We start from the raw sequence: 27,946 nt of genomic DNA, 5'->3' as shown, positions 1-27,946 counted from the left end.
CACATGCACCTGAGCAGCTCAGCAAGGCCCGAGCAAAACCACAGAGGCGGCCCCTCGGGCCACTGCCTGAGAGGGAAGGGTTCCCGGAGAGCAGCGGGAGGGACAGCCGCAGCGTCTCCACGCACGGGACAGTGCGCCGGCGGCGCGGGACGCCGGTGATGGGCAGCGGCTGGGAGGTGCTGCCTGGAAACCTCTCAGGCCAAGGAAAGTCCTGCAGAAGTGAAGGTGACGGAACCCAGCACCAGCAGCCCTTCGACTACAAGAACGCCACAGCGGGCTGAAGACAAATGTCACGAGACCGGAGTAAGGATTTCTAAGAAAGAAGAGCAGCGAACACGGTACCGTGGGAAAATGGTTCCTTTTCCTTCCCTCGTCGCTTCCTTAAACTGACTCTTCAGGGCAGAAACGGCACCGCTGGACCAGGGGCTGAGCCGTGCCAGTGATCCGAGCGCGGAGATGTGACTGCGGATACGCGACCGCAGCCGCGACAGCGACAGCGCAGAGAGCGAGAAGGCGGCAGCCTGCTTCGACTGCGCGTACGGTGCTGAGCACAGCGTTAACTGCAAAGAAGCCGACAGGATGCACGCCACAGTGTGCGCAGCACTGAACTATGACAAATAAAAAGGCAAGACCACAAAGCCACTAGAGGAGTTAGTCTAGAATCGTAAAAAATATGTGATGAATCCGAAGAAAGAGGAACAGAAATGGGGGGAGAAAAAGACAATGAACAAGACAACAGATCTAATCCCAACAATATCAGTAATTGTACTAAACATAAATGAGCTAAACAATCCCGTTAAAGGCCAGAGTTGTCGCACCAGGTAAAAAAGCAATATTCAACTATCTGCTTCTACAAGAGACTCACAACTAGACAAGCATCCAAAAGTAAAAGATTGACAAAAAATACAAAAGGAAAAGCAAACGGGTAAGGTGGTATTTACCGTCTAACAGTGGAAAGGAGTATCAGCTGGCAAAAAAGCTTTGCATGGATGGGCCTGCACCGAGGCGGGAAACACACCCACAGAAACAGGACACACCATCAGCGCGGACACACGGGAGCTGCTCCATGGGCTCCTGCTACTACACGCAGCACGACACGTGCAGGCTGCGAGCTCTCCGCAACGGCTCATTCACTCCCCAAAATGTCACTGATGTGACCGCCGACTCTGGGGCCCCCGGATGGCTCAGCTGGTTACGAGGGTTGCGAGAGCGAACCCTGCAGTGGGCTCCACGTTCAACGGGGAGTCTGTGCGAGTCCGCGCTATCCCTCTCTGCCCTTGCCCCATCTCCGCACACATTCTCTAAAATAATCTTTTAAAAACCATTTTTAAAAATCTGACCATAGGGGCGCCTGGGTGCTCAGTGGGTTAAGCCTCTGCCTTCAGCTCAGGTCATGATCTCAGAATCATGGGATCGAGCCCCGCATCGGTCTCCCTGCTCAGCAGGGAGCCTGCTTCCCCTCTCTCTCTCTCTGCTACTTGTGATCTCTCTCTGTCAGATAAATAAATAAAATTAAAAAAAAAAAAAAAACTGACCATAAATTATGCCTTGATTTCAAAAATTAAAATCTTACAAGTTTGTTCTCTGATCATCATGGAATTAAAATTAGATGTCCGTAACAATATTATATTTAGAAACATCTCCAAATGTTTAGCAATTAAACACTACACCTTCAAAAAAAACCCCAAGGATTAAAGCAAAAAGAAAAAAAAGAAGAAGAAACAGGGTACCATAATGAATGATACATATTTAGAGAGAAATTTTAAACCTTTTAAATCCTCATGTTAGAGACTAAGTATAACCAATGACGTGTTTCAACTCTAGAAAACTAAAAAGAAAATTAAACCCATGAAGGGAAAAGAAATTAAGAACAAAATAAAATCAAAAATAAGCCACAGAGGAAATAAATAAAACTAAGAATCTGGTACTTTGAAAGGATTCATAGCTGATAAAATCCTACCAAAAAAGAAGAAAATACAAATGACCGATCACAACAATGGAAGGTGGGAACTTCACTACAGATCCTAGACACTGAAAGGATAATTAAAAATATATTATGGGGCGGCTGGGTGGCTCAGTGAGTTAAATGTCTGTCTTCAGCCCAAGTCATGATTCCAGGGTTGTGGGATCAAGTCTGGCGTGGTGTCAGGCTCCTTCCTAAGTGGGAAGCCTGCTTCTCCCTCTGCCTCTGCCCCTCCCCATGCCTGTGTGTTCTTGTTCTCAAATAAAATCTTTAAAATACATACATATATTATGGACAACAGAAAATTCAAGAACTTATGTGAAATGGTCAAATTTCTTTTTTTTTTTTTTAAGATTTTTTATTTGACAGAGAGACAGAGATCACAAGTAGGCAGAGAGGCAGGCGGGGGGTGGGGGAGCAGGCTCCCCGCTGAGCAGAGAGCCCGAGGCGGGGCTCAATCCCAGGACCCTGAGATCATGACCTGAGCCGAAGGCAGTGGCTTAACCCACTGAGCCACCCCGGCGCCCTGAAATGGTCAAATTTCTTGTAAAACACAAGAGATGAACTAAATGGGACATCTGAGTAGCCTGATTTCTAATTCATGTGTGTGTACGCACATGCACGCAAATTACATCCAAAGATAAATTAAAAGAAAAATACATCACGAGTAAGTGTTGTTTACCCTGAGAATGCAAGGCCAGTTTAACATCCCAAAATCAATCCACAGTACATCACAGTAATGCATAAAGAAAATGTGCATTATTAACTTAATGTCAACACCTATTCTTAAGAAAACCCCCAGCCAGCCAAGAGTAAGAAGGAATTCATTCTGACAAAGCCATCGACAAAAACCCTATAAAAAAATTTAGTAATAAAGCAGGAATGTTCATTCTCAACAGCAAACAACTTTACAATAAAATTGAGACAGTTTCATGAACAGCAGCATTTAAGTAACATAAAATACTTATGAACCAATGTGAACTAGGTGCTAGATCCCTACAATGAAAGCCTCAGAACACTGCTGAGACAACACCTAAGTCCACAGAGAGAGCAGCACCTTCAGGGGTTGGAAAACCGGTAGTAAGCTAATGTCAGCCCCAGCTGGCCTGTACATTTAAATTCAATCCCAGTAAAATCCCAGCATTGTTTTCCTAGAAATTGACAAACTGTCCCAAAATGTATAGGGAAATGCAAAGGACCTAGAAGAGCCAAAACAATTTTGAAAAAAAAAAAATTGGAGCGAATTTTCATTACTTGCTTTTACAACTTAATGTAAAACTAGAATAATCAGGGGGAGCCTGACTGGCTCCGTTGGTGCAGCAGGTGACTCCTGATCTGCGGGTTTGGAGTTTGAGCCCCAGGCTGGGTGTAGAGATTACTTAAAAATAAAAATAATCTTTAAGAGGCACCTAGGTGGCTCAGTGGGTGACGCACCTGCCTTCGTTCGGCTCAGACCTGAGATCGAGCCCTGCGGCGGGCTCCCTGCTCAGCAGTGAGTCTGCTTCTCCCTCTCTCTCTGCCCCCCACACCCTACACCCCCACCCCTGGCTCATGCTCCCTCTCGCAACTAAATAAATAAAATCTTAAGAAAAGTGATGGAACAAAACAGCTCTGTACGTATCTGTGGCCAAATGACTCGCCACAAAGGCACCAACACAACTGGAAAAGTCTTTTCAGGAATGGTGCGGGAAGAACTAAACGTGGGGACAGAGGAGAAAGAAGTCACAGACAGAGTAGCTGCAGGGGGGCGGGGGACACTCATGAGGGGACACAAGCGAGCTTCCCGGACTCCACGTTTTCTTCTCTTGAGTGTCGTGTTGGTCACACACGTCTGTACACCCAAACTGAACTTCTTACAGTACCTCTGTGGTTTCGTTATATAAAGTTTATTCCAATAAAAAGAAAAGCACCTCACAGCTCACAGACCTCTCATCCCTCCCAACCGCGCACCCGTCTTCCTGCAGAAGAGGGGACCACGTTAGCGACGGGCACTGACCTTGCAAATCCCTGGGGCAGCTCTCCAAGGCCATAGAGGGGGTAAAGGTACGGGCTTTTGCCATATCTTGCCAGAGACTCACTGTAAAGTTTGATCCTATTAATGGTTTCACAACATGGCTGATCTAGATAGCTAAAATAAAGGAAATAAATATTAGAAAATAAGTATTTAAATGTTTTTCTGAAATCATTTTATTTCACTACTTTCGTATTTTACCTAAAAGGTTCTAACACTAATTTACAGCTGGAACCTTCCATAATATAACATGGCTATCTACTCATTTTGTCAGAACTTCCTTTTTAGAGAACTGAGAAATTCAGTGACCATCCCAAGAAAAACAGAAATCTGCACCGCGGAAGACTTACTCATCGGTTCTGTAGAGAGCCAGGGCGTGGCCGGTAAAGTCTATGACATCTTGTCCCAAGTCGAATTTCTTGTACACCTCTCGCATGGCGGTCTTCTTAGGATCGATGCCCTCAAAAGTTCGGGCATCGTTTTCATCAAAGTTGGCAACGTACACTAGGAATTTTCTGAAGCGACGTTTTTCAAACAGGCCCATTAAGCCTAAAGAATTGGTCAGAAAGCAAACATTCACACGAGGACACCGAGGAAAAGAGAGAGAGAGGCCAGGTTCAACACGCAGGCCGGCTCGCGGCCCCTCTCCCGCCGCCCTGCCGTCCCCGCGCTTCCACACCAACCACGTGATACAACGAGAACGTGACCTTGGAAGACTGAGCCGCGAGGGCACCCCCCTGACCTTCTGACAAGTGTGATCTGTACCCGCCAACTGCCGAAAATTCTGAACGCTCCTCCCTTCTCTGTATGCTAACATTCACTCCAGCATTTCGGGAAAGGACGATTATGCTGCCAGTCGCTTACTTTAATAAAGTTCTAGCTAATCAGCTGACCGCTCTTCATACTCAAAAAAGCAGAGTAGACAGGTCTAAACTACTTTATAAACGCTCCGTTCTTTAACGAGTCAGGAGTCCTCGGAGTGCACAGCTGCTAGGGAGACAAGGCCAAAGGAAAACACCGTTCTGGCTTCATCTGCTTCCCTGAACTGTACGACGGCTTTAAGAACAACCCTCTCACAGAACAGTGCACTGTTCTGGTATTTTGGATATCACTTCCCCCAAGACTACAGATGAAATCAACAAAACTGAAAATTAAAATGATGATGAGGCCATTAATGAGAGCTGACTACATTTAACATGTTTAAACTGTATTTACAACCTAATTTTAAAAAATGGGACGGGGCCCCTGGGTGTAGTCAGTAGAGCCTGGGACTCTTGATCTCAGGGTCTTAAGTTCAAGCCCCACACTGGGTACGGAGCTTACTTTAGATGAATGAAAAAATAATTTTAAAAAATTAAAAAACAAAAAATTGGGACAGAATGCATACACAGTAATGGTAGAAGGCTAAAAAAATATATTCTATGACCTCACAAGCACCAACTTACATTTAGTTGTCAGGGTAAAAATAAGATCGCCGAGAGAAAACAGTTGAATTTTCAGCTACTTCTCTCTGATGATGCCTTCCCGATCACCCTATGTGAACTGTGCCCCTTCCTCCCTCTGTCCGCACAGCATTATCACCATCTGATGAACTCTTCCTTTTTCGTGGCCTGTCTCCCACTAACTGAGGCTGGTTGTTTGCTTTCCCCTTCTGCTGAAGCCGCCCTGCCCCAAACCTAGAAGGGTGCGTGGCACGTAACATGGGCTCCGTATTCAACTCACATACTGTCTGATGCAAGCAAATGTAACAGAAGTCGAATTACTCACGTACTGGATATACAATTTGGAAAGAAAAATGTTCAACTGTATCATAAAAGGGTTAGAAAAAAATCTTTTTCCAAGTTACTTGGTTTCCTAAGTAGTACCTTAACATCATTTCAAATATTTTACTTTCCTTCATTCACTTGCACACTGAGGTTTATTTACAGAACAAAAACAAAAACCTTAGGTCAAGACATTTAAAACATAAAAAGTGACAAAATCCAGAGCAGTTTCATGGAGAATAAATGAAAGTTTTCAACAGGTTTAAGATCTGACCACAGAGAATGGGAAGAATACTGTTAAAATGTCCATACTTACCCAAAACAATCTACAGGTTCAATGTGATCCCTATCAAAATACCAACCACATTTTTCACAGAACTAGAATAAAATACTAAAATTGGTACGGAACCACAAAGACCCTGAACAGCCAGAGCAACCTTGAGAAAGAAGAAAGCTGACACTATCACACAATCAATCCCAGATTTCAAGATTTATGACAAAATTGTAATGATCAAAACAGTCTGGTACTGGCACGAAGAGACCCACAGATCGGCGCATCCGCACAGAGAGCCCCGAAATAAAGCCACACCTGTGCAAGCAATTAATCCATGACAACGGAGGCAAGGGTATCTGGTGGGGAAAAAGACAGTCTCTTCAACACATGCTTCTGGGAACAGTGGACAGCCACATGCACACCACACACAAAAATTAACTCACAATGGACTAAAGATCTAAATGTACACAGGAAACCACAGAACATCTAGAAGAAAAGACAGGCAGGGACTTCTCGGACACTGGCCGTAGCAACAGTCCTCTACATGTTGGGCCACACCAACACAGACAGCTTCTGCCCAGGAAAGGAAACCATTAACGAAGCAAAAAGTCAGCCTACGGAATGAGAGAAAGTATGTGCAAATGATGTATTTGATAAGGGGCTAAATCCAAAATACATAAAGAACTTAACTTACACAACTCAGCACACAGAAAAAGTAATAATCTGATCAAAAATGGGCAGAGGAACTCGACAGAACTTCTACTTCTACTTCAGAAGACAGACAGACACAAGAGAAGCTGCCCCAATCACTCGCTGTCATCAGGGAAATGCAAATCAAGACTGCAGGGCCATCTTGCCATTTGTGACAACGCGGAGGGACCCAGAGGGTATTATGTTAAGTGAAGTAAGAGAAAAAAAAATAGGATTTCACTTACAGGCAGAACATAAAAACAGAATAAATGGATGAACAAACCTAAAAAAGCAGCAGCAGACCCACAGACACAAGAACAGAAACAGACGGGCGCCGGGGTGGAGGCTGGGAAAATGCGTGAGGGGCGGCGGGAGGTGCGGGCCTCGGTGGCGCCGCGACTCCGGCACGGGGACGACTCTGAATGCGGTGGAAGAGCTGCACCAGCGCGGGGCGGCGGCAGACGGCAGCCCCACTTGGCAGCGCGGAGGGCAGAGCCGTGCTGAATCACCGTGTTACACGCCCGAAACTAATACAACGGTGTGCGTCAACCATGCTTCAATTAAGGGGAAAAAACCAGAACAAACTTTTGACCGCAGCATAAAAAAAGAAAAAAGAGTGAGAGCGGAGACCAACGTCAGAGCACACTCGTGAAGGCGAGCACGCCGCACACCCGCTGCGGGTGCGCCCGGACCTCACTCCGCCTGCTCCGGGCCGCCGCGGCCCGGACGTCTCGCCGCTCTGCACCAGGAAAGGGGATGCCCTCACTGATGGCCAAGGTGGCCTGTGGGAACATGGGGCCCGCAGCAGTTCCGAGTCAGAACAAACACACAAGCGAGAGATTTAAATTAAGACAGAAGATTTTGCTGGACCCACTTCCAAGCCATTCATGAAAACGTCTCGAAACATTTCTGAACTTATCTATGTTCAACATGACTTTAGAGGCCAAAGATATTTCTCACTGATGTGATTAAAGTAACACTTGACCAATAAACAAATATTTACTGGAACCCTGAGGTTGCACATGAACTTCTCCACTTCTACACCTTCCCTTATCCCGTTCATTCTGCCGAGGGTTTTCCTGCCTGCCGTTCTGACTTCAAGATCCTATTCATTAACAGAAAAACAGCTGCTGAGAAGGTAAGGATTTGGTAAAAATTCATACAACTGTGTACTAAAACAGGTAAATTCTACTCTGTCTAAATTATACCTCAATAAACCTAACCATAAAAACAGATACATAAACATACTTGCTTATTTGGGGGTAGGGGGCCATGAGAAGGACAAACCGGAACCAAACACAATCAAGTGACACGAGAATGAGGACGTGACTCTAAACGCGTCTTTTGATACAATGCTGACTTTCCAGTCATGTAAATGTTCTACATATTTGAAAAAATTAAATCAGAAAGGGAAAATAAAACTGCTACGAGGTATATCCTTAAATTTTTGTTTAATGGAGGCAGGAAGCGAAGCTACTAACATAGGTAAGAGTGCAGAGTGTAAACCAAGGTTTAGAACAAACTCTGTTGTAAAAGATTGTCTTCAAACTGCTGAACTCTTATTCCTTTGGAATAAAATTTATGTTGTCATTTAAAGTAATTTCTAACCCATGATTATACCACTAACGCCCTCAATTTAAGTATGAGCCATTCCATTCCCTTTCTGGTTGTTAATCCTAACTTAGCCACCAATCTCTGTGCTGACTTCTTTCTTTCTGGCTAGAGTGCCTTCAACGTTTTCTCCCCATAGCAAGAAGGAAATAAATGGAGTTAGAGAAGCTGCCAAAGTAATTCAAATTACATTTTAAGGTGAGGGAACTTTCCCACTCTCCCACCAAAAGAATCCTGAGAATCTACGGGCATGTCTCTGAGCCCAATCCAAACAGCTCCCTCTCCTAAGCTCCCCCTGGAGCCTGTACTGCGGAAAACTCATCCACTGGTGAGCACTCCAAATTCACCCTTTCTCAAACTGCTCTGCGCGATAACTCAAACACCTTCAAGGACAGAAGGTCTTTTTCAGGGATGTTTGCTCTTGAAAAGAGGTAGGAATAGAAAATGTTAAGCAGGGGTGCCTGGATGGCTCAGTGGGTTACGCCTCTGCCTCCGGCTCAGGTCATAATCTCAGGGTCCTGGGATCGAGTCCTGCATCGGGCTCTCTGCTCAGCAGGGAGCCTGCTTCCCTCTCCCTCTCTCTGCCTGCCTCTCTGCCTGCTTGTGATCTCTGTCAAATAAATAAATAAAAGCTTAAAAAAAAAAAATGTTAACCAGGAACCTTAGCTTGAGCCAAGAGAGGAAATCTTTTGGGGCAAAGAATAAAATCACTCCCTACTCACCGGAAATTCCTAAAATCAGAGACTGCAGAATGACAACAGCATCAATTAAAAGAGAAGGTTCCGCCAGAACAGAGCTTCTTCTTTGGCAGGATGGCTAAGCTGGGTCGGTGGCCCGCTCAGCGCACGGCTTACGTCCACGGGCGCTACAGTAATACCATTTTCCACTCGTCTTGCCACTTACCTACGAGACTTCAGGCCAGAGTTCCCTCATCTATAAAATGGAAATCCTACCCTGTAAAGCTGTTTCCAACGTCAAATAAGACAATGAATGTGAAGTGTTTTGCAGAGAGCCTAGCACACAGGAACCCCCATCCCCCGGCCGAACAACAGCTCTTACGAATTCTTACTAGTATGCGAAGAGCACTGCCTGACCCACACCAGCACCAAGTTCCATGGGGGGAGACAAGCCACCTGAAGCCTCTCCCAGCTTCAGAGGCAGGGGTTTTTGAACATTCTCTTCACTGATGTCCTCTCGGGGTCTGGCAAGCAACAGACACTCGGTAAATACTGCCGACTGGAGGAGTGACGGCTGGCAGGACAGGAACATTAAATGTGGTCTCTAAGATTCCCTTCCGTTATGAAATCTCAGGGTTCTGAGAAAATAAAATAAAATGACTTACTAGATGCCAGAGCTTCTGCTTCAGTGGACGGAACCTTGTAGATCTTTCCACCCTTATAGACAAAGCTCCCTTCAGTCACTTTGAAATCCAGATAGCGAGTGACCTCTGTATAAAGCAGCATCTTCACCAGCTGACCTAAAAAAGTCCAACACTCCAAACTGAAACTTAAATCTTAGTATCTTCAAAAACCAGCAGAAATACAAGTACATTCATTGTTGGCTTGTACTCATCACTTCCCAGTTTTTTCTAACACTGTCCAACCCCTTCCAAAAACTCTTGAATCCTATGTTCTAAATGGCACGATCAGAATGCACACCTACTGCGGAACATCTTTAGAAGCGCTTTTTTAATGTTACAACTTCAAGAGTAATAACTTTATCAACCTGCTTTTGTAAAATCTATGTTAATTATTATTAGAGGTATGAAGTTTAGAATTATAGTACTATTGAAAATAGGCCTGAGTTTTCGTTAAGTTACTATTGTAAAGAGAAGCAACTAATAGCAAAAATTTTCCAGAATTTGTGCTATTCAGTTTATATTATTCAACCTGTACTAATTAAAATGAATATTAATTTCATGGGCGCCTGGGTGGCTCACTCACTTGAGCGTCTGACTCTTGATTTCAGCTCAGGTCATGATCTCGGGGTCATGAGATCAAGCCCCACCACAGGATCCAAGCTGTGCATGGAGCCTGCCTGGGATTCTCTCTTTGCCTCTCCCCCACCCCCTCCCTCCCTAAAATAAATAAATAAATCTTTTTAAAAATAAATTAAAAATAAAATGAACATTAATTTCAGATGAATTTCAGGTATATAAATTAAAAATATTATCTGCCTATAAGCCAAGAAATTTGGTATACTAAAATAGGAAACTTTTTTTTTTAATAGAAAACTTTTTGAGAAACTAAACAAAATTACTTTAAAGCTCATATGAAAGGACAGAAACACTAGGGCAAAATTAAAAAAATATATATATATTTTTTTTGAAGATTTATTTATTTAGAGTGAGAAACTGCACACACAAGCAAGTGGGTGGGGGGCAGAGGGAGAAGGACAAGCAGATTCCCCACTAAACTCAGAGCCCGATGTGGAGCTTGGTCCCAGGACCCTGAGATCATGACGTCAGCTAAAGTCAGACACTTAAATCGACTGAGCCACCCAGGCACCTCTAAAAAAAGGTGTTTTTTAGAAACAACTTTTTGTTTTGAAAACAAAATATAATGAAGAGAGCTTTACCCAGCCAGGTACTAAATTATACAGTTATACTGATTAATCAACTAAATTAGTGGGGAAAAAAAGAGACCCATGTCTAAGAACTTAATATATTTATAAAAGCTCAAACCAAAGTGGAAAAGATAAATGGTGCTGAGGGACAACTGATTAACCATTCTGAAAAATTAAATCTCAATGTGTACTTCTCAAACAGGTTAACAGAGGGGGCACCTGGCTGACACAGTCGAAAGAGCTTGTGACTCTCGATCTCAGGTCCTAAATTTGAGCCCCATGCTGGGTGCAGAGATTACTTTAAAAACAACAACAGGGCGCCTGGGCTGCTCACTGGGTTAAAGCCTCTGCCTTCAGCTCAGGTCATGATCTCAGGTCCTGGGATCGAGCCCCGCATCGGGCTCTCTGCTCAGGTGAGAGCCTGCTTCCCACCCCCACTCTCTGCCTGCCTCTCTGCCTACTTGTGATCTCTATTAAATAAATAAAATCTTAAAAACAACAAACAAAAAAACTACAGATATTTAGCCTCAGACAGGATAACAAATAAATCAACTTACACAGTAAAACAGGTGAATTTATTTTTACAATAAAAAAATTAAACTATAAAACCATTAATAGCAAATATTAGTATTTTTATAACCTTGAGGTAAAGATGAAAATTAAGCATAGCCTTCCAAATCAAAAACAATAAAAAGAAGAAAAATCAATCTATATAGCTACATGAAAAGTAAAAGCTTATGTTTGAAAGAAAAATACAGCACAGCTACTTATAAAGCCAATCACAGACTGGAAAAGGTAACTTCAAATACATTAAGAGTATTTATTTCACAGTCTTTATAAAGAACTCTTTCATATCGATAAGGGAAAACGTAAAAACCTCAAAAGAAAAACGTATAAAGCCTAAGGCTGGCCAATACGAAAGGCAATGAACATCCTGAAATCATTTCTCTCTCTAACAAACAGATACTTTTACAAACTCCACGGGGCACAGGCTGGCTCAGTGCTTGCAGCACGTGACTCTTGATCTTGGCTCACGAGTCCAAGCCCCACGTTGAGCATGGAGCCAACTTAAAAATAATCAATCCATTATTTTGGCTTCAGGTATGGCAAAGTGACAAAAATTAAAATGAAGATGGGGTGCCGGGGTGTCTCCGTAGGTTAAGCATCCAACTCTCGGTTTTGGCTCAAGTTATGATCCCAGAGTCATGAGATCAAGCCTTGCATCCGTTCTGTGCTCAGCTGGGGGGGGGGGGTCTGCTTCAGATCCTCTCTCCCTCCTCCTCCGCTGCTCTCCCGGCTTGTGTGCAGGCACCCTCTTTCTCTCAAATAAATAAATTTGTTTTTTAATTAAAATGAAGAATACTCAGATTTAGTAAAGGCGGTGGGAAAGGGGCAGACCCACAGGCTATTGGCAAGAGTCAGATCAGGCAATAGAAAACAAAAGCCTTAAAAACTCACTGCCTCTCTCCCCTCAATACATGTCTGGGGGGTGTGGTGAGATTCAACACACACACAGCCTAGCCTGGGTGGCTCAGTCGGTTAAGCATCCGTCTTCGGTTCGGGTCATGATCCCGGGTTCCCGGGATGCAGTCCCACATCAGGCTCCCTGCTCAGCATGGAATCCGATTCTCCCTCTGCCTACTGCTCCCCGTTTGTGCTCTCTCTCTCACATAAATAAAATCTTTTTAAATAAACAAATTTCAGAGAAAATGCAAATAAGATCTTTCCACTAAAAGAAACTAGAATATAAACTCAAAACCAAGAAACAAACAAAACTCAAAAACGGCAAAGGGTAGTTCATACTTTAATTGATGGGACATAAACAGACTTCATACCAACAACCTAATTTTTAATGTAATTTCAGAAAAAGGCATTAATATCACAGCAGTTTAGCTCCCCTAATTAAAAAGGAGAAAAATGTGAAAAAATAAATTTAAAAGCCTCCAAACTAGGGAAAACGCTGCTTCTAAAGACCCAGATATCAGACTGTCAGGGAAGCACCGAGAGAAGAGGTTGTAGACATTTCCAGTTTCCATACACACTGTGCCATGTCCTAGCTTTGTGTCTCCAGAACCAATTAGGAAGGAGGCACCCCACCTCCATTCTTACTGACTCCAGACACCTCTAATGGCCACAGTCTACTCACCAAACCGTTGCCGTCAACAAAATCTTTCACATCCCTGGAGTAACACTGTGTCCAGAGCTAGAGTCTACTTTTAAATCGGATTCAATGTACCACCAAAAATGTGAGAAGGCTTTACCGTTGGCCATGAGGAACTTAGGGATTAAGTCCACATTCCAGTCTCTTCCTCTTCCCATGGATGCTGGTGGTGCTCCTGGTATTTTAAATCTTTTGTATAACTAAGACCAAAACAAAAATTACCATAATGTAACAAAATCTACTTTTCGTTACGCTACACAACTATTCGTCCATGACACGGTGCTGGCGTAGTCACTGACCACCAGCAGATGAGGTAAAGCATAACAGCGACATTTCATTTTTTATTAGATATAATTTTTAGAGAAATTCCAATACACATCTAAGTTAAATGCACTACTAGACTAATGAATGCTAAAGTAAGTATTACAGAGGTAGTATTTTTTGCTAACAGATAAGCAAGAATATATAACAATTTGTCAATGATACACTACTCTGCAGATACACCATTTGTAGAAATCATTTAAACTCACTCTCTCCTGGGTAAAAAGCTAACTTTACTAGCTAAAGTAATTTTGCTTCCGTACTTATATAAGGAGTCAAAAATAAATTCTGGATTCTTCAAATGAAAAAAAAGTTAGCTCCAGCTAATTTAAAATTTATGTGAATCGAGTAGGAGCTCTGGATAAAAAGAACCTTATGGTCTAAAATTTGGGAATATGCTTCCTGACGTGATGCAGTATGAACTACACAACGATGCTTTCTTATTAGAAGCTAACTTTTTTCAAAAGAAAAAAAAGTGGGGAGATTTCTGTAGATTATAAAAATAAAGAGAAACGCCAAAGACAGTGTTTAAAGTAGTTAAAAAAAAAAGAAAGGAAAGGAAAGAAAAGAAAAGAAAAACGCTGCCACCGCACACAATGTAAGACATTCTTGGCATCACTGGGAAATTTGACTGTGGTCTGGATATTACTGTTAATTTCCTTAAATGTGTTAAAAATGATACTATGATCACGTAGGAGAATGTTATTCTTAGCCAGTGGATGCTGAAATGTTTGGGTCCAGTATCATGATGTCTGTTACTTTCAAGGATTCAAACCAGTAACAAAAAAAGACATAAAGCAAGTATTGCAAAATGTTAACTGCTAAATCCAGATGGAAGGTTGACCCACTGGTATTATTCTTTCAACTTTTCTACAGGCCTGAATACTAAACAAATCTGGAAAAAAGATGAAGTCCATTTAAGCAGTCACGATGGACAGCAATTGACGATGCCCGGGTATCCCCAGTAACACAGCACAGCTCGCGGCCCCCCAGTAACACAGCACAGCTCGCGGCCCCCCAGTAACACAGCACAGCTCGCGGCCATGCATCCGGATGCTGAACAAACCTCAGACAAAGATTCAGCAAAACAGCAAAATGATAAATATTGATATATTGGAAATGCTTCGTGTGTCTAGTCTAAAAAAGCAGGAAGCAAGGGAGTAGAGCAAAAAGAACCAAAGCTGTAGAGTCCTACAATCTAGGTTCACAATCCTGTGATTTTAATAACAGACTATTTTGTCATCTGAAAAATGGGGATAAAACTCTGAGTAACTGAGCAAAACCAGCTGGGCAGTGCCGGCCTGCGCTTGGCCTATGTCAGACCTCCGTCAAGTCTACACCCTTCCCGTGGAAAGGTCACAACTTGAATGTCCACACGCCCTAAAACCCACAGTCCCGGAAAAAACAGGATGCTAGAGATAATCTAGTTAATAAAACAAAATTAAACCTATCTACAAGGAGTAGAGTTGAGATTCACAAGTAAAAGTTTCAAAGAATGCAAGGCATCCTAATTTGCTCTAATACTTACATCTTCCAGAGGTGTTATAGATGCACTTTCTCCTCCATAATACGGGTTTCTATCCATGTGAAGAACTTTCTTCCCGTTCACTGACATTATACCTGACAGGATACATTCCTACAGGGAAAGCATAAGCATTTTCAAAAGAAGTGAAGTATTACCACATGTTTCAAACAGATACTTTTTTAAAGCCCCTCTTAAGGGCACCTGGGCGGCTCAGTCCCTTCAGCATCACACTCTTGGTTCTGGCTCAAGTTGTGATCCCAGGGCTGTGAGATCGAGTTCTGTGGCATGGTCCGTGCACAGCAAGGAGTCTGCTTAACTAAGACTCCCTCAGGGTGCCCGGGTGGCTCGTTGGTGATGCGTCTGCCTTTGGCCCTCCGTCAGGCCGCCTGCTCAGCGGGGAGTCTGCTTCTCCCTCTCCCTTCCTGCTTGGGTTCTCTCTCTCTCTTTCCCCCCTTCACTCTGCCTCTCAAATAAATAAAATCTTTAAGGAAAAAAAAAAAAAAAAAAGACTTTCCCTCTCCTCTGCCCACCCCCACTTGCACATGCCCACTTTCTAAATTAAATAAAATCTTTAAAAATAAATAAATCTTTTTAAAAATGTAAAACAATGATACTCTTCTCACAATATTTTCACTTTGGAAGATACAACTACACTTTGTAAAGCTTATTCATGTTAACATATAATGGGTTTATCATTAAGTGAATTAGTAATTTTTAAAAATTTTCAGTGATTTCTAATAATTGATAAATATATAAACCCTCTAAACAAAACTCTTCAAGGTCCTTTCTTTTTAAGAATATATCCCAAAGCCAAAGAGTCTGAGAACGAGAGCTCTAAAGGAAGCATCCAGGACAACCATAAATAGATTATAAATGTCCAGTCTCAGGAAAAAGGTAGATAAAACATGTATATACTAAGATATACTCTATCAAGACAGAGGGAGGAAAATCAAAAAAGAATATGAGTATTCTTTTATGTAAGAATTATCACAGAGATGGGATACACATTCATTCAAAACTCAAACAGGTTTTGGTGATCAAGGCTTTATGGTTTTTAAAAGAAAACGGAAATTCCACGTATCCTCATTAATCCTTAGGGGTTTTCAAATTTACCCCAAAGACCCCAGGTAGCAGAGAACAATCTCACTCCCCTAGAAGTCTGACTCGATACCTTTATTTTTAAAATTCATTATTTCTAATCTTACTCCAAAATGTATCTACTCATTTTAGTATAAACGTCAAATTTTACTCTAGGAAGATGTGTCATTTCTTATTTATATCAAGACACCAAACACCAGGAGCGCTCCAGGAGGCCACTTCATGGCCTATCCCAGTCCTAACTACACCCCCAACGCCCTCCCTCATGATTTCTAAAAGTGCAGATCTGCTGTTTTTAAACTCTGAATAAATGGCATCAGGCACTATATCCTGTTTATATATCATGTTTATTCAACATTATGTTTACAAGACTCATCCAAATTCTGTTTTGTGTATTCCTGAGATGTACTTCTTCTTACTGCTACAGAGCAGGGGTCCCCAAAGTACAGGGGTCAACTCCAGTGGACATGCGATTTCACAAATAAAGATTTATTGGTAAACACTCATCCCCATTCGTTTATATATTGTCCACATTTGTTTTCATAGTGGAAGGACAGTTGTGACAGGGGCTGTACCGCCTGCATAACCTATTTCCTACATGGACCTTTCTAGAAGGTCTGTCTGACCCTGCAAGCAGTGGCTGGATCTCAAGGGGTGCTTCCCAATTCAGTACCACCTGTGAGCGTGTTTGAAATGTCAATTCTGAGCAGATCCTCAAACTTCACTCTGCACCCCCATCACCCAGAGGTCTCCTTGAAACAGACTGTGGAACTCCCACCCACAGAACCGGGTTGGGGCTGAGAATTCGTTTTTCTCATGATTTCCCAGGTGATGTTAATGAGGCTGGTCCAGGACCAATTTCAAGAATCACTACTAAAGCAGCACTGCTCCAACGTTACTAAGAATCAACTGGGGGTCATGCTAGGGGTGTGTGGCTGGCTCTGTTGCTAGAGCACGGCACTCGTGATCACTGGATCATGCGAGTTCAGGCTCCACCACTGAACTCAGAGCCTACTTTAAAACAAAACAAAAAACTGGGGATCTGATTTTGATTCAGTATACTCAGCGTGAGCCCTAACCTTCTGCAGTTCTAGTAAGTTCTCAGGTGTTGCTTCAAAGCAGTTGATTCAAGAACCACGGTTTGTGTAACAAAGTGGTGGAGGCTTTACTTGAATGACTACACAATCATTTATCCCTCCTACTATTAATGGACATCTGGATCAGTTGCCAGTTTTTGACTCTTATAAACAAAGCTCTATGAATATTCTCAACTTGCTTTTATTATGCGTTTGTTGGATATATATCAAGGAAAGCACCATTATGTTCAACTTCAGCAGGTAACTCCCAAACTGCTTTCCAAAGGGCTTGTACTAATTTATACTTCCGTCCCAGAAGGGTATGAAAGTTCCTGTTGTTTCAAATCCTTGCCCAACACTTGTGTCTTTTTAATTTTAGCCATTCTGTAGTTAGGATGTGGTTTAATTTGCATTTCCTGACAACTAAAGAGGTTGAACACTTTTTTAGTTTATAGTCTACTGATAATTATGGTATCTTCTTTTGATAAGTGCCTATTCAAATTATTTGCCCTTTTAAAAAAATGGGTTTCTAAATAAATAAATAAATAAATAAATAATAAATGGGCTTCTTTTTCTTATAGCTATATTAAAGTTCTTTTTATATGCTGGATAGAGTAAAGTGCCTTACTGGTTCTGTGCACTGCAAACTTCTTCCATTCCGTGGCTTGCTTGCCTGTCCACTTTCTTAACAGTGTCTTGATAAAGAGAACTGAAGGCATTTTATAATTACAAAAATCAACCCTAATCTTTTCAAAAGCAATTCACTTGTCAAAAAAAAAAAAAAAATCCAAAGCAGCACCGACATATATGGTTCAACATATTACGCACAGGTTAAAAAAAAAAATCTGCCTTCATAAAAACACATTAGGACACAAAGAGAGAAAGATGAAACAGTCCTGTGTCCAGCCAACAAAGGCAGACTCCAGAGTTTAACTTCTGGAAGCAAAATCACAGCAAGCAACTCTGAGTGTTGCGTCTCTTCTATATATAACTTTCCACGCTTCCCTGCAAATAAGCATGATCCACTCACTGGACCACGGCTCTAAAGCAAGTAATAAAGATGGAGGCCTAAAGTGAAAGGCTCAGTAATTTAAAGATTCACTGAAGTCGAAAGAGCTGCTAACAAAACCACCTTTAGAGGCACGGTTTGGAACAAATGTTGAGAAAAGCTAGTTAAATCTGCAGGTTCATGGCTTCTCCTAAGCCCATCTATAAAAGATTGCTTTTCCATTGCCAAAAGAATAAAATACATAGGAGCACAGTGTAATACTTTACATTTTGCTTTAAAGCATGGGATGAACTAATTTGCTGATAAAATCTGTCAATCATATCTGGGCATCGGGTACACATTAATGATCCTTAAATTTTAATATCTTACAAAATTAACTCGAAATTAAAATCCAGTACTGCTACCTATCTGATGAATAAAGAATAACAAGCAAAGCACATTAAAGCCAGAAAAAATACTCTAAATGAATTTCCTTTTTTTGCACTAGAAAACCCTGTCCACCCATCATATATATCAATAATACTGATAACTTTGACCAGAAAAAAATCTATTTATTAGTGAATATTAACCAACATATTAGTTTTACATCTACCAGATTAAAGTACTCCACATTTAATTCAAACTCACCCACAAATGACCTGAGGAGGAGATAACACAAACTCATACCCAGAGTAACTGATAAAACCATCTTCAGAATACAACTTCTTTATGATAATGGCATCTGCCACTCACCTGGCATTTCATGTTCTCCTACATAAAAAGAGGTAACCAGATCAAATAGTTTAAAGGTCAGTGGCAGCCAAGTCCTAGCAAGGATACACATGTGGGAGTGAGGGAAGGGCCCTATCAGTGGTGTGAAGTGGTGTGAAGGTCACTTCCCTTTAGCACCCTGCACGGATCACCAGAGTTGCAATAATCAACGTAACTTACTTGGAAAGCACCTGAACACATTAAGGCAAAATACCTCTAATGTCCTGAAGGGGCGTGCACGGTGTTCCTTTATGTGTGTAAACCGTGATCAACCTACACAGTACTTCCCAGGTCAGTGGTACGAGACCCCTGGTCTTAGAGATTCCTTAGAGAGCAGAAACTGAAGAGAACAGAGCCTGAGTACAGTGTTCCAATAGAGCCTCCAAGTGACCATACTAAGCACCCACCGGAACTCTAAATTCAAGTGACTTTCAAAGTTACAAGGAAAAAGAAAATATAAATGACAACAACAACAAAAAACTCAAACAGTAAATAAATGCCCACAAAAATGTGATAAAGAAAACAAGGTACCTGAACACTAATCCTAAAGAAAAATGACTTTTGAAAGCTACTTACCTAGAACTATGGGGAAAATACATTAACTAGAACATTTTTAAATGAGTTAATCTGTTTTATATGTCAGCAACAACACAGTAAAAATAATTGTTTTCAGCAGAATGTTCCTTTAAGTATCTGTCCCTTGAATGCATGTGATTAAATGCTGTCAAAAGATCATTTTTCTTGAAATTGGCTCTAATTCTATCTTTCCTGCTCAAAATCCTTTCCCACTGCCTGAAAGATAAAGTTAAAATTTCTTAGCCTAATACATTCAACATGAGTGAAAGCCTCTCTCCGACTCAATTTCCCAGTCTGCCTCTTCATCCCTTCTTTTCAGGCAAAAGCTCCCCATTATGGACATCCTGTTCTCAATACCAATCCACCCTGCTCACTCTGCCCAGAAAATCGTGCCTCCTGCTCAAAGCTGACCAATATTTTTAAAATCTAGCTTACATACCTTCTTTGTGAAGGTTTCCCTGCTTGCCCTGTCTGAATTCTCGTGTGGGCAGCCCTACAACAGCACCTAGCACCTCCTCACGAGGTACTTACGAGCTCCATCCTTCATGCAAATGTAATGCCCATAACTGATCACAACAGTCACAGTTTAAAGAACTGAAACTGGGTAAGCCAGTAGTCCAGGAAGAGCCTTTAATCAGGTATAAGGGGGATTGCTAATTTTCATGGATGTGAGCAAACACATTTAGTTAGTGGTTTTTCAAACCAACTATCTCACTACTACTTCTAGATGCTAAAATGTGTCTGATTTTACTTCTACCCTAAGGGGCCAGGATGCTTGAAATTGATTTAAAATACAGACTGCCAACAAGACATTTATACCTTCCAAAAATAAGACATTTGTACATATTGGCCCTATGATCACTACTGCGGTGGATAGAAAGTCCTTCACCTACAAAACTCTAACATAGCAATGGCCAGGATTTTCAAAGAGCAAATCTGAGAGGCAATTTAGGATTTTTAAATCAGATATTAAAAACTCTTTTAAATCACAAAGTTTTAACAAAGAAAAAGGGTAAAATTTTATGTCTGGGATGTAAAATAATTTCCAAACATCTTAATACTGGGAATACCGGTTAACTCTCACTAAAGTACATGTTTCTATTTGTAATTCCAGACCAGAATTACTATGTAGAACAAAACAACACAAATACCTGCTAGCCACAAATAAGCTGTGGAAATAGTTACCCTTTTTTTTTTTAACACTACTTTTAAGAAGACTGAAGAATTTATTGCCAATCCCAAAGTCAATTAGAAGCAGTGTATTAGGTGGTCAGATGTTGTCTGTTCAAGCTGAAATCAAAGAAAAGTAAAATCACCAGCCTAACAGCAAGAGGAGGAGGAGGAAATGAGCAGATGGAAGAAGTAACTCACAAAGGGCACAGGCTGAGAGTATTTACCAGGTGTCTCAGCAGTTTCATTGTTACAGCATCAACACAATACTCCTCCTGAAGTGAAGTCTTACTAATCAAGCAAATTATGTTACTTAGTTTGGTAAAGAAGTTGTGATGTCAATAGGAAAGGGTTTTTTTTGTTTGTTTTTTTTTCCCAGAAACTGGTGGTTCTTTAAAGTGATAATCCTCAATTCCTTAGAAAATTCAATTATACAGAATATTCCATTTCTCCCGGATACAGAATGATTTTGTTCCAGGTTACACGTTTTATGTCTTATTTATTAAAATTACAATTAACATTTGTGGATCACCTCGACCTTCATTTTAGAAGAAACAACTGATACAGAACAGTGCCCACTTTAGGCAACAGAGTAACTCTGACAGTACACTTCTTTAAAAGTAACAAGTTAATAGCACTACAAGTACCTGACACACAGCCATCGCCTAATAGTTTGCACCCATAACTGGTAGAGTGTTCCTGTTTTTAGGTTCTTGACTCTCTGGCACTAGGTATTTGTAAGTCAAATATTAAGAAAATGAAGTAGTATATTCACTTGAAATAGTAGATTCTGATTTGAGGGTTTTTAGCCTTGCTGATCTTAACGGTAAGCAGTCTGCGTCACGAGAAACGAGGGTACACATTCAGCACTACCCAATCCTCCTGCCATCACTACTCCTATCAATGATGGGAAGACTGTGAATGCTCTGCATGGACAGAATTCTCAAAGAACAGCTTTATGAGAAGGCTCATAGGGATTAAAGTTATCACAGCTGCAAAGTGAGAGCAGAAACTGGTCTGATTTCCAGTTATGTGCCTACTGCTCATCAAAAAGGTCACAATTAACCCAAATGAATACTTAAATAAAGTGCATTTTCTTCACTTGGTTGTTACAGAGCAAGAGCATGCTGATCTTCGACACAAAGCGATGCTTCTGTACCAGCCCTGTAGAAACCGGCAGGACAGATCTGCGCTCCTTTGTCCACGTCCAACTGACCTAAGCAAGAGCAAATCTGAAAGACCAGCAAGAACCATAGAAAACACAGAACTGACTCTTACAACACCCTGGCAGCAAGCGGGCCCGTTTCAACGGGCGCGACCCTGCACAGACTACGAAGCTCAGAACCCCAATCACACACCTTAATTAAGAACACGCACTGAGGGAAACCAGCCCCGCAGCTGGCAGGCCTGTTCATTTAGGCACCCAACCGTTTGCCAACTCAGCACCTAAAAAAGAAATTCGACCAAATCCCTTGCATGCAAAATGACTAGTTTTCTAGGTGAGTGACCTCATGCGTTCGGTACTACTTCCTAGCCAGCCAGGCACAGGCCGGCTTCGGACTGGTCCGTAGGAGGGAACCCGGCCTCCAGGGACCCAGCAGCGGTCCACGTCTCAGGGGAAAGCCCCCAGGGGAGGCGATGGACGCAGGGAACAGAAGACGGCAACGGTCCGCGGAGAAGGCCGCGGACGGACAGGCTCCGAGGACACTCATTTCCAATTCCCTCCAGATGCTCAGGAAGTGGAATGCGCAAGCTCCTCCTCTGAAGTTGGGGTGGGGTGGGCGGGCGGGTAAAAAGCTCATTTTCTCTAAGTTCACTGACCTGCAGCAGTTCCAGGCCGGGGATTCTCCAAGGACTTGTCACAAAACCCCGCGCCCCGCTCTGCAGGCCGAGACCCACGCGCCGCGCCCGGGGCCGAAGTAGGAAGCGCAGCTGCGAGCGCTCCCGCCCTCCCCCACCCCGCCTGGTGCTTTTCCGTTTCCCACCGGGAGAGGCCGTGCAGCCGCGGCGGCGGCGGCGGGGCCCCCCACGCCCAGCGGGCGGCCGCCCTCGCCCCCCACCCACTGCCGCTTCCCCGTCGCCCGGCAGCAGGCCGCCCCCCGGACCGGGCTCGCCGGCCCGGGTCTGTCCTGGCACGTCCGGGGCCGAGCCGGGGCCCCCAGCCGCCGCCCGCGCGGCCGGCCCCGCTCCGCCGCAGGCCCCCGGCGCCCCGGGTCGCGCCCCCCGCCGGTCGCAGCGCACCCCCCCCCCCACGACGACACGCGCCCGCGCGCACGGGGACGCCGGCCGGCACGGAGCGGCCCCGCGCGGCGGCCCAGGCCTCCCGCGGCGCGCGCAGGGGGGAGGGGACTCACCGTCAGGCCGGTGCCCAGCACGATCACGTCGTACTCCTCATTCATGGCGGGGGGCGGCGAGGACCGAGGCCCAGGCAGAGCACAAGCGCGGGGACTCGCGGGGCCGGCGGCGATGCGGCCGCCCTGGAGCCACGGGGGAAGCGCTCAGGCCGGTGTCGGGGCCCGACGGGAACGGGGAGCCAGGGCTGGAGCCGGGACGGAGCTGCAGAGGAGGGAGGCCGGCCGCCACCTCAGACGGGAAGAGAAGAGCGGGGCGGGGAGGGGAGGGAAGACGGGGAGGGCAGGGACAGGCGGGCGGCGACCCGGGCCTCCGCAGCCGGGGCGGGGCTTAGAGACGGCGCTCGGAGGGCCGTCTGTCACAGCCTTCCCGCCCGCTCATTGGCTGAGCTCCCGTCGCCCGACCAACCTGCGTCCTCTGCCGCCTCTCGCGAGAGGAGGGCGGGCCGTCCCGCCGGCGCTTCCGGTTCGCCGCCCGGCTCGCTGCCACCGTGGTTGGGGGCGGAGGAGGCGGCCGGGCGCGGGCCCCTGAGGGCCTTCCTTGGGGTGGAAGCGCGCGGGTGGCCGGAGGACGGCGGTCGGCTTCGTTCCTCCCGCCGTCGTGGGGGACCGAGGCGCGCCCGGGGCCCCGGGACCTCCCGCCGCCCTTGGACTTTGAGCCCGTGGCGGCCACGTGCGCCCGAGCCGCTGGCGCGGGGTGCGCTGGGGACGCGGGCGGCCGCCTCGGGCCCCGCACTCCGCGCGTCGCAGCCGCGGGGCTCGTCTCGTGGCCCGACTCCGGCTGCGGCCCGAGCGCCGTGCAGGCCGGGGCCGGCGTCCAGCGCGGCGGCCCCTGTCGCTGGCGGCCGGCTTTGTGCTCCCTCCCATCCGGCCTCCTTTTTCTGAGCGCGGGGAGCCCCGCCGCCCGCGGGGCCGGCCGGAGGTCGCAGGCTTCACCGTATTTCCCGCCCTGGGTCGTGCTTGCCGCCTCGCCCCCTGTGCGGCCCGAATGAATTTAATAAGAAGGGAAAAAAAAAAAACCTTGTAAAAAACTACCCCTTCGCGCAAACGAGAGGGAAGGCTGGATCCGATGTGGAAGCAGGTCTGCGCCTTCCGAGAGCCGCAGCTGGCCGCAGGCGTGCGGTTAGGCCCGCAGGTGGGAGCAGCAGTGCGCGCCTTCGTCTCCCCTGCTCCGGCCCGCTCCCACCCACCCCCCAGCCTTATTAGGATTCCTACTGGAATCTCCACTCTGGGTAAAGAGATGGATGTAAGGACAGGCTTGTGTTCTCAACCAAAGACAGGGGACCCTATAGAGGCGGTCTGGGCAAGGGGTCCCCGCAAAGCCCCGGGCAGCGGGGTCTGCAGCCTGTAAGGTGCGCCGCGCTCAGACCAGAGTTGGTGTTTCCTTCTGGAGCTCCCCTGAAACAGCTAGAGAAGGACTATTCGAAGTGAATCTCGGTAGCCAGAACTTCCTTCATATTTAAATCACTCAGATTCCGGAAATAATGTTAACAGTGTTGTACCGTGTTTCTTCACCCCAGAAAGAGTTTAAGAAGGTGTGTTGTATCGGACCCGGGACCTGGGGGTGGGGGTGGGGGGTTACATTTACATACCTTAACTGGGATTGTATACATCAGTGACCAAATGAATTTCTGGGTAGACAAAAATCAAGTGCCAAGTTGTCTACTGAACCCTAACGTACCAGTGGGTGTGACTGCTTTTTCTGTTGGCTAAACATGATGCTTCAAGAAGGTCTGTCTCCAAGGACGTGCACATATATATACACGCACAAACCTGTAAACAACAGAAACTTACCTCTCACGGTTCTGCAGGCTACAAAGTACAAGATCAAGTTGTGTCTGGTGAGGGTCTGCTTCCTGGTTCAAGCTGTCTTCACTAGTCCTCAAGTAGTTGAAGAGGAAAGGGATCTCTAGGGCTACTTTTACGATGTTACCTATATTTTTGAACTGACTTGAAATATTGACCCCTCTTTTTTTTAAACTAACAATAATGAACCTAGCTGGCTCGGTCAGTAGACCATGTGACTCTTGATCTAGGGCTTATGAGTTTGAGCCACACCTTGGTCACTGAGAATACTTTAAAAAAAAAAAAAAATACACACACACATACACATTCCAGGTGCCTGGCTGGCTGGGTAGAACATTTGACTCTTGATCTCAGGGTCATGAGTTTAAGCCCCACATTAGATGTGGAGCCTACTTAAAGAATAATAATAATAAAAATTTTTAAAAATTAAATTAAAAACTGGCAATAACAACCAAGAGCATTTTTCATGTATTGCCATCAACCTCTGAATTTTTTTTTCAACCTCTGAATGTTGAGGCTTTTAAGCATATCTGCTGAGTTGTTACCATGTTTAAAGTGAAGGGTATTTATTTTATCAATATTCAGATGGAGTTAATGAGAAACTTCAAGGCATTGGATAAGGGATCTGAGTTGAAGGCTAATGAGTCTCCTCAATCTGATCCCTTACACTGAAATTTAGTTTGTTGGCCTTACAAGTCCCATGGCCCTTTGGAAGGACCAAAAAAAGAAAACAACCAACTGGTTTAATCCAAAATTCTATACCTGCTCTAGGAGCCTCATCATCTATTCAAGTTGCCGAGGAATGTGGCAGACAACACAAATACTGTTTATGGTAAAGTGGCTTGAAAGCCACTCATTGGTTCTGTGCAGAAGAGGCCTCAGTTCCAAACTGAGTGAAACCTGAGGTTCGGGGGAAGTGGGTGATTGGTGGAAAGGATGGAAAATACCATCCCTCTGAAAGATATTTCAAGTCGTCTTACAAAGCAAGAGGCCAGTGTGAGTGTTATGTATACGCAGGTGCTCGGGAATCGTCGCTGATCTGTTTGCACTGAGCCCGCACCCACACTTTATGGAGGGAGACAGTCCAAGGAAAAGAAAATCAGAATGAATCTTAGTCCTGGCTGTCCTTCTGTCCGGAACCACTGCAATAGTTTCTTACCCGGTTTCAACCCTTCTGTCTCTGCTGGCCGTTATCTTCCTAAAATGTGAATCAGATCATGGTCATGCTTCTGCCTATCTTTTGCATTTAGAATGAAATTCAAACTCCTTACTATGGCCTAAAGGTATAGCTGACCCTAACCTTTGTGTCTCTCTCCCACTTCATCTTGTATACTTCTGGCTCACTGCACCCCAAACACACTAGTCTTTCAGTTCCTAGAATCTGGTCAAGCTTTTAACCACCCAAGGGCCTCTGCACCCTGGTGGGTCCCATAGCTACTAACCCTCACTTCCCCTCCTATACCTCTTCTCACAGCTGGCTCTTTCCACTTCCTTAAGTTTCCATGTGAAAATCTCCCCTTGGGGCGCCTGGGTGGCTCTGTCCGTTAAGTGTCCCTCAGCTCAGGTCATGATCCCAGGGTCCTAGGATCGAGCCCTGCATCATGCTCCCCAGTGGGGAGACTGTTTCTCCCTCTCCCTCTGCCCTTGCTCATGTGCTCTCTCTCTTGCTCACTCTGTCTCTCAAATAAATAAAATCTTAAAAGAGAGAGAGAGAAAGAAAAAGAAAAGAAAGTCTTCCCTGACCACCTTATCTAAAGTAGGTTCCCCTCAACTTTCATTCTCTGATCACCCCCTGCTCATTTCTTTCATTGATTTTTATCAAATTGGCAGGTACATTCTTGTTTTTTGTCTGCCTGCCAACCAGAATGTAAAGTCCGTGAGGGCAGGGACAGTATCTGTCTTGTGCAGAATTATGGCTCTGGAACAATGCTGAAAGCCTGACACGTGATGAGTAAATATTTGATGAATGAATAAATGACCTGGAAGTTGATCCCTAGACCAACAAGGACGACATGTGATGAAACAGATACCAGTTCCTCTTGATACTTTTGAGAAGGCAATTTTTCTTACTGCAGAAGATGCTAAGATATTTATTTTAGAGGGTCTTAAAGATAGGAATCTATCAAATATAAATCTCTAACATCTGGAAATCTAATGCTGAAGATAAAACATATTAAAATATCTAGGAAAAAAATAAATCGCCAAAATAAATATTTCCTAGTTTATGATAGATTCATTTACCCACCCACCCAACACCCTCCACCCCCCGCCCACCCCCACAAAGTGCTCGTCTGCTCACAGTCTCCACCTGAGTAGAGACAGCTCCACCCTGGGTCCAAAGCAGAATTCTAGGTATCATCCTTGATTCTGTCTTCTTTCTCTCCTTCCACATCTATTCCTATTTTCCTTTGCTGTATAACCAACCACCCCAAAATGTAGTGACTTAACCATGTATTATTATCTCTAATGGTTCGGCGGGTTGAATGGGCTCCGCTGTGTGGGAATTGCCTGGGTCTACAATGCAGTTGTAGTCAACGGTTGGGCAGGAAGCCTGCAGACCAGACTAGACTGGACATTCAACATGGCGCACTCCATGGCTGACAGCTGGGAGCTTGGCTGGGGCTGTCAACAAGAGCAGCTGTGTGGGTGTATCCTCTCCACTTGGCTTGTGCTTCTCAAAATATGGTAGATGTGTTCCAAGAGCATAAGTTCCAAGAAACAAGAAATGAAAGCTGCTGAGCTCTTAAGGCGTGGGCCCACAGACTGGCACAGGGTCTCTTCTATCATATTCTACTTGTCAGAGCAGTTACAGAGCACGCCCAGATTCAAAAGGAAGTGCCATAAAGCCCACCTATCAGTGCAAAGACTCGCCAATGAATGTGTAGTCATCTTCAGCTTGCCACAATACCCCAGTACACTCCGGCCATTCCACCTCATAAAAATCCCGCCTACCCCTCCAGAATCTCCAACCTCACCTCGTCTACAGTGGAATAGACCACCGTCAAGTTCTCTCCTACATGAGTGCAAAAGCTTTCCTAATTGGCCTTCGGCCTTCAACCTTGTTCTCTGTATTCTAGTCTAAGTGATCTTTTCCAAAATCAAAAGTGACCAAGCTGAGCACATCTTCAAAATCTTTCCTAGGCCTCCACTGCTCTTAGGATCAAGTCCAAACACAGATTATTTCCGAAGATGAGCTTCAGTGATCTGGCCCTCAGTTACCCAGTGG

The 27,946-nt window shown here is 44.5% G+C and overlaps 1 protein-coding gene across 1 annotated transcript in view; it reads right to left on the bottom strand.

The window, feature by feature from the left end:
• GDI2 (GDP dissociation inhibitor 2) overlaps window positions 1-23,175 on the bottom strand; it is a 28,674-nt gene extending 5,499 nt beyond the window's left edge. Inside the window, exons 1-6 of the mRNA XM_032349845.1 lie at window positions 22,918-23,175; window positions 14,888-14,995; window positions 13,139-13,238; window positions 9,655-9,789; window positions 4,325-4,523; window positions 3,960-4,091 (exon numbers count right to left, since the gene is read on the bottom strand). Coding sequence (XP_032205736.1) covers window positions 3,960-4,091; window positions 4,325-4,523; window positions 9,655-9,789; window positions 13,139-13,238; window positions 14,888-14,995; window positions 22,918-22,962 — 719 coding nt within the window. The 5' untranslated portion in view covers window positions 22,963-23,175. The remainder of the gene's footprint in view (window positions 1-3,959; window positions 4,092-4,324; window positions 4,524-9,654; window positions 9,790-13,138; window positions 13,239-14,887; window positions 14,996-22,917) is intronic.
• Window positions 23,176-27,946: the final 4,771 nt, after the last annotated feature.

This window comes from Mustela erminea, chromosome 6, assembly GCF_009829155.1.
Source record: "Mustela erminea isolate mMusErm1 chromosome 6, mMusErm1.Pri, whole genome shotgun sequence".
NCBI classification, from domain to species: domain Eukaryota; kingdom Metazoa; phylum Chordata; class Mammalia; order Carnivora; family Mustelidae; genus Mustela; species Mustela erminea.
The sequence above is the reverse complement of the archived record's forward strand: the minus strand, read 5'-3'. Positions and strand labels throughout refer to the sequence as shown.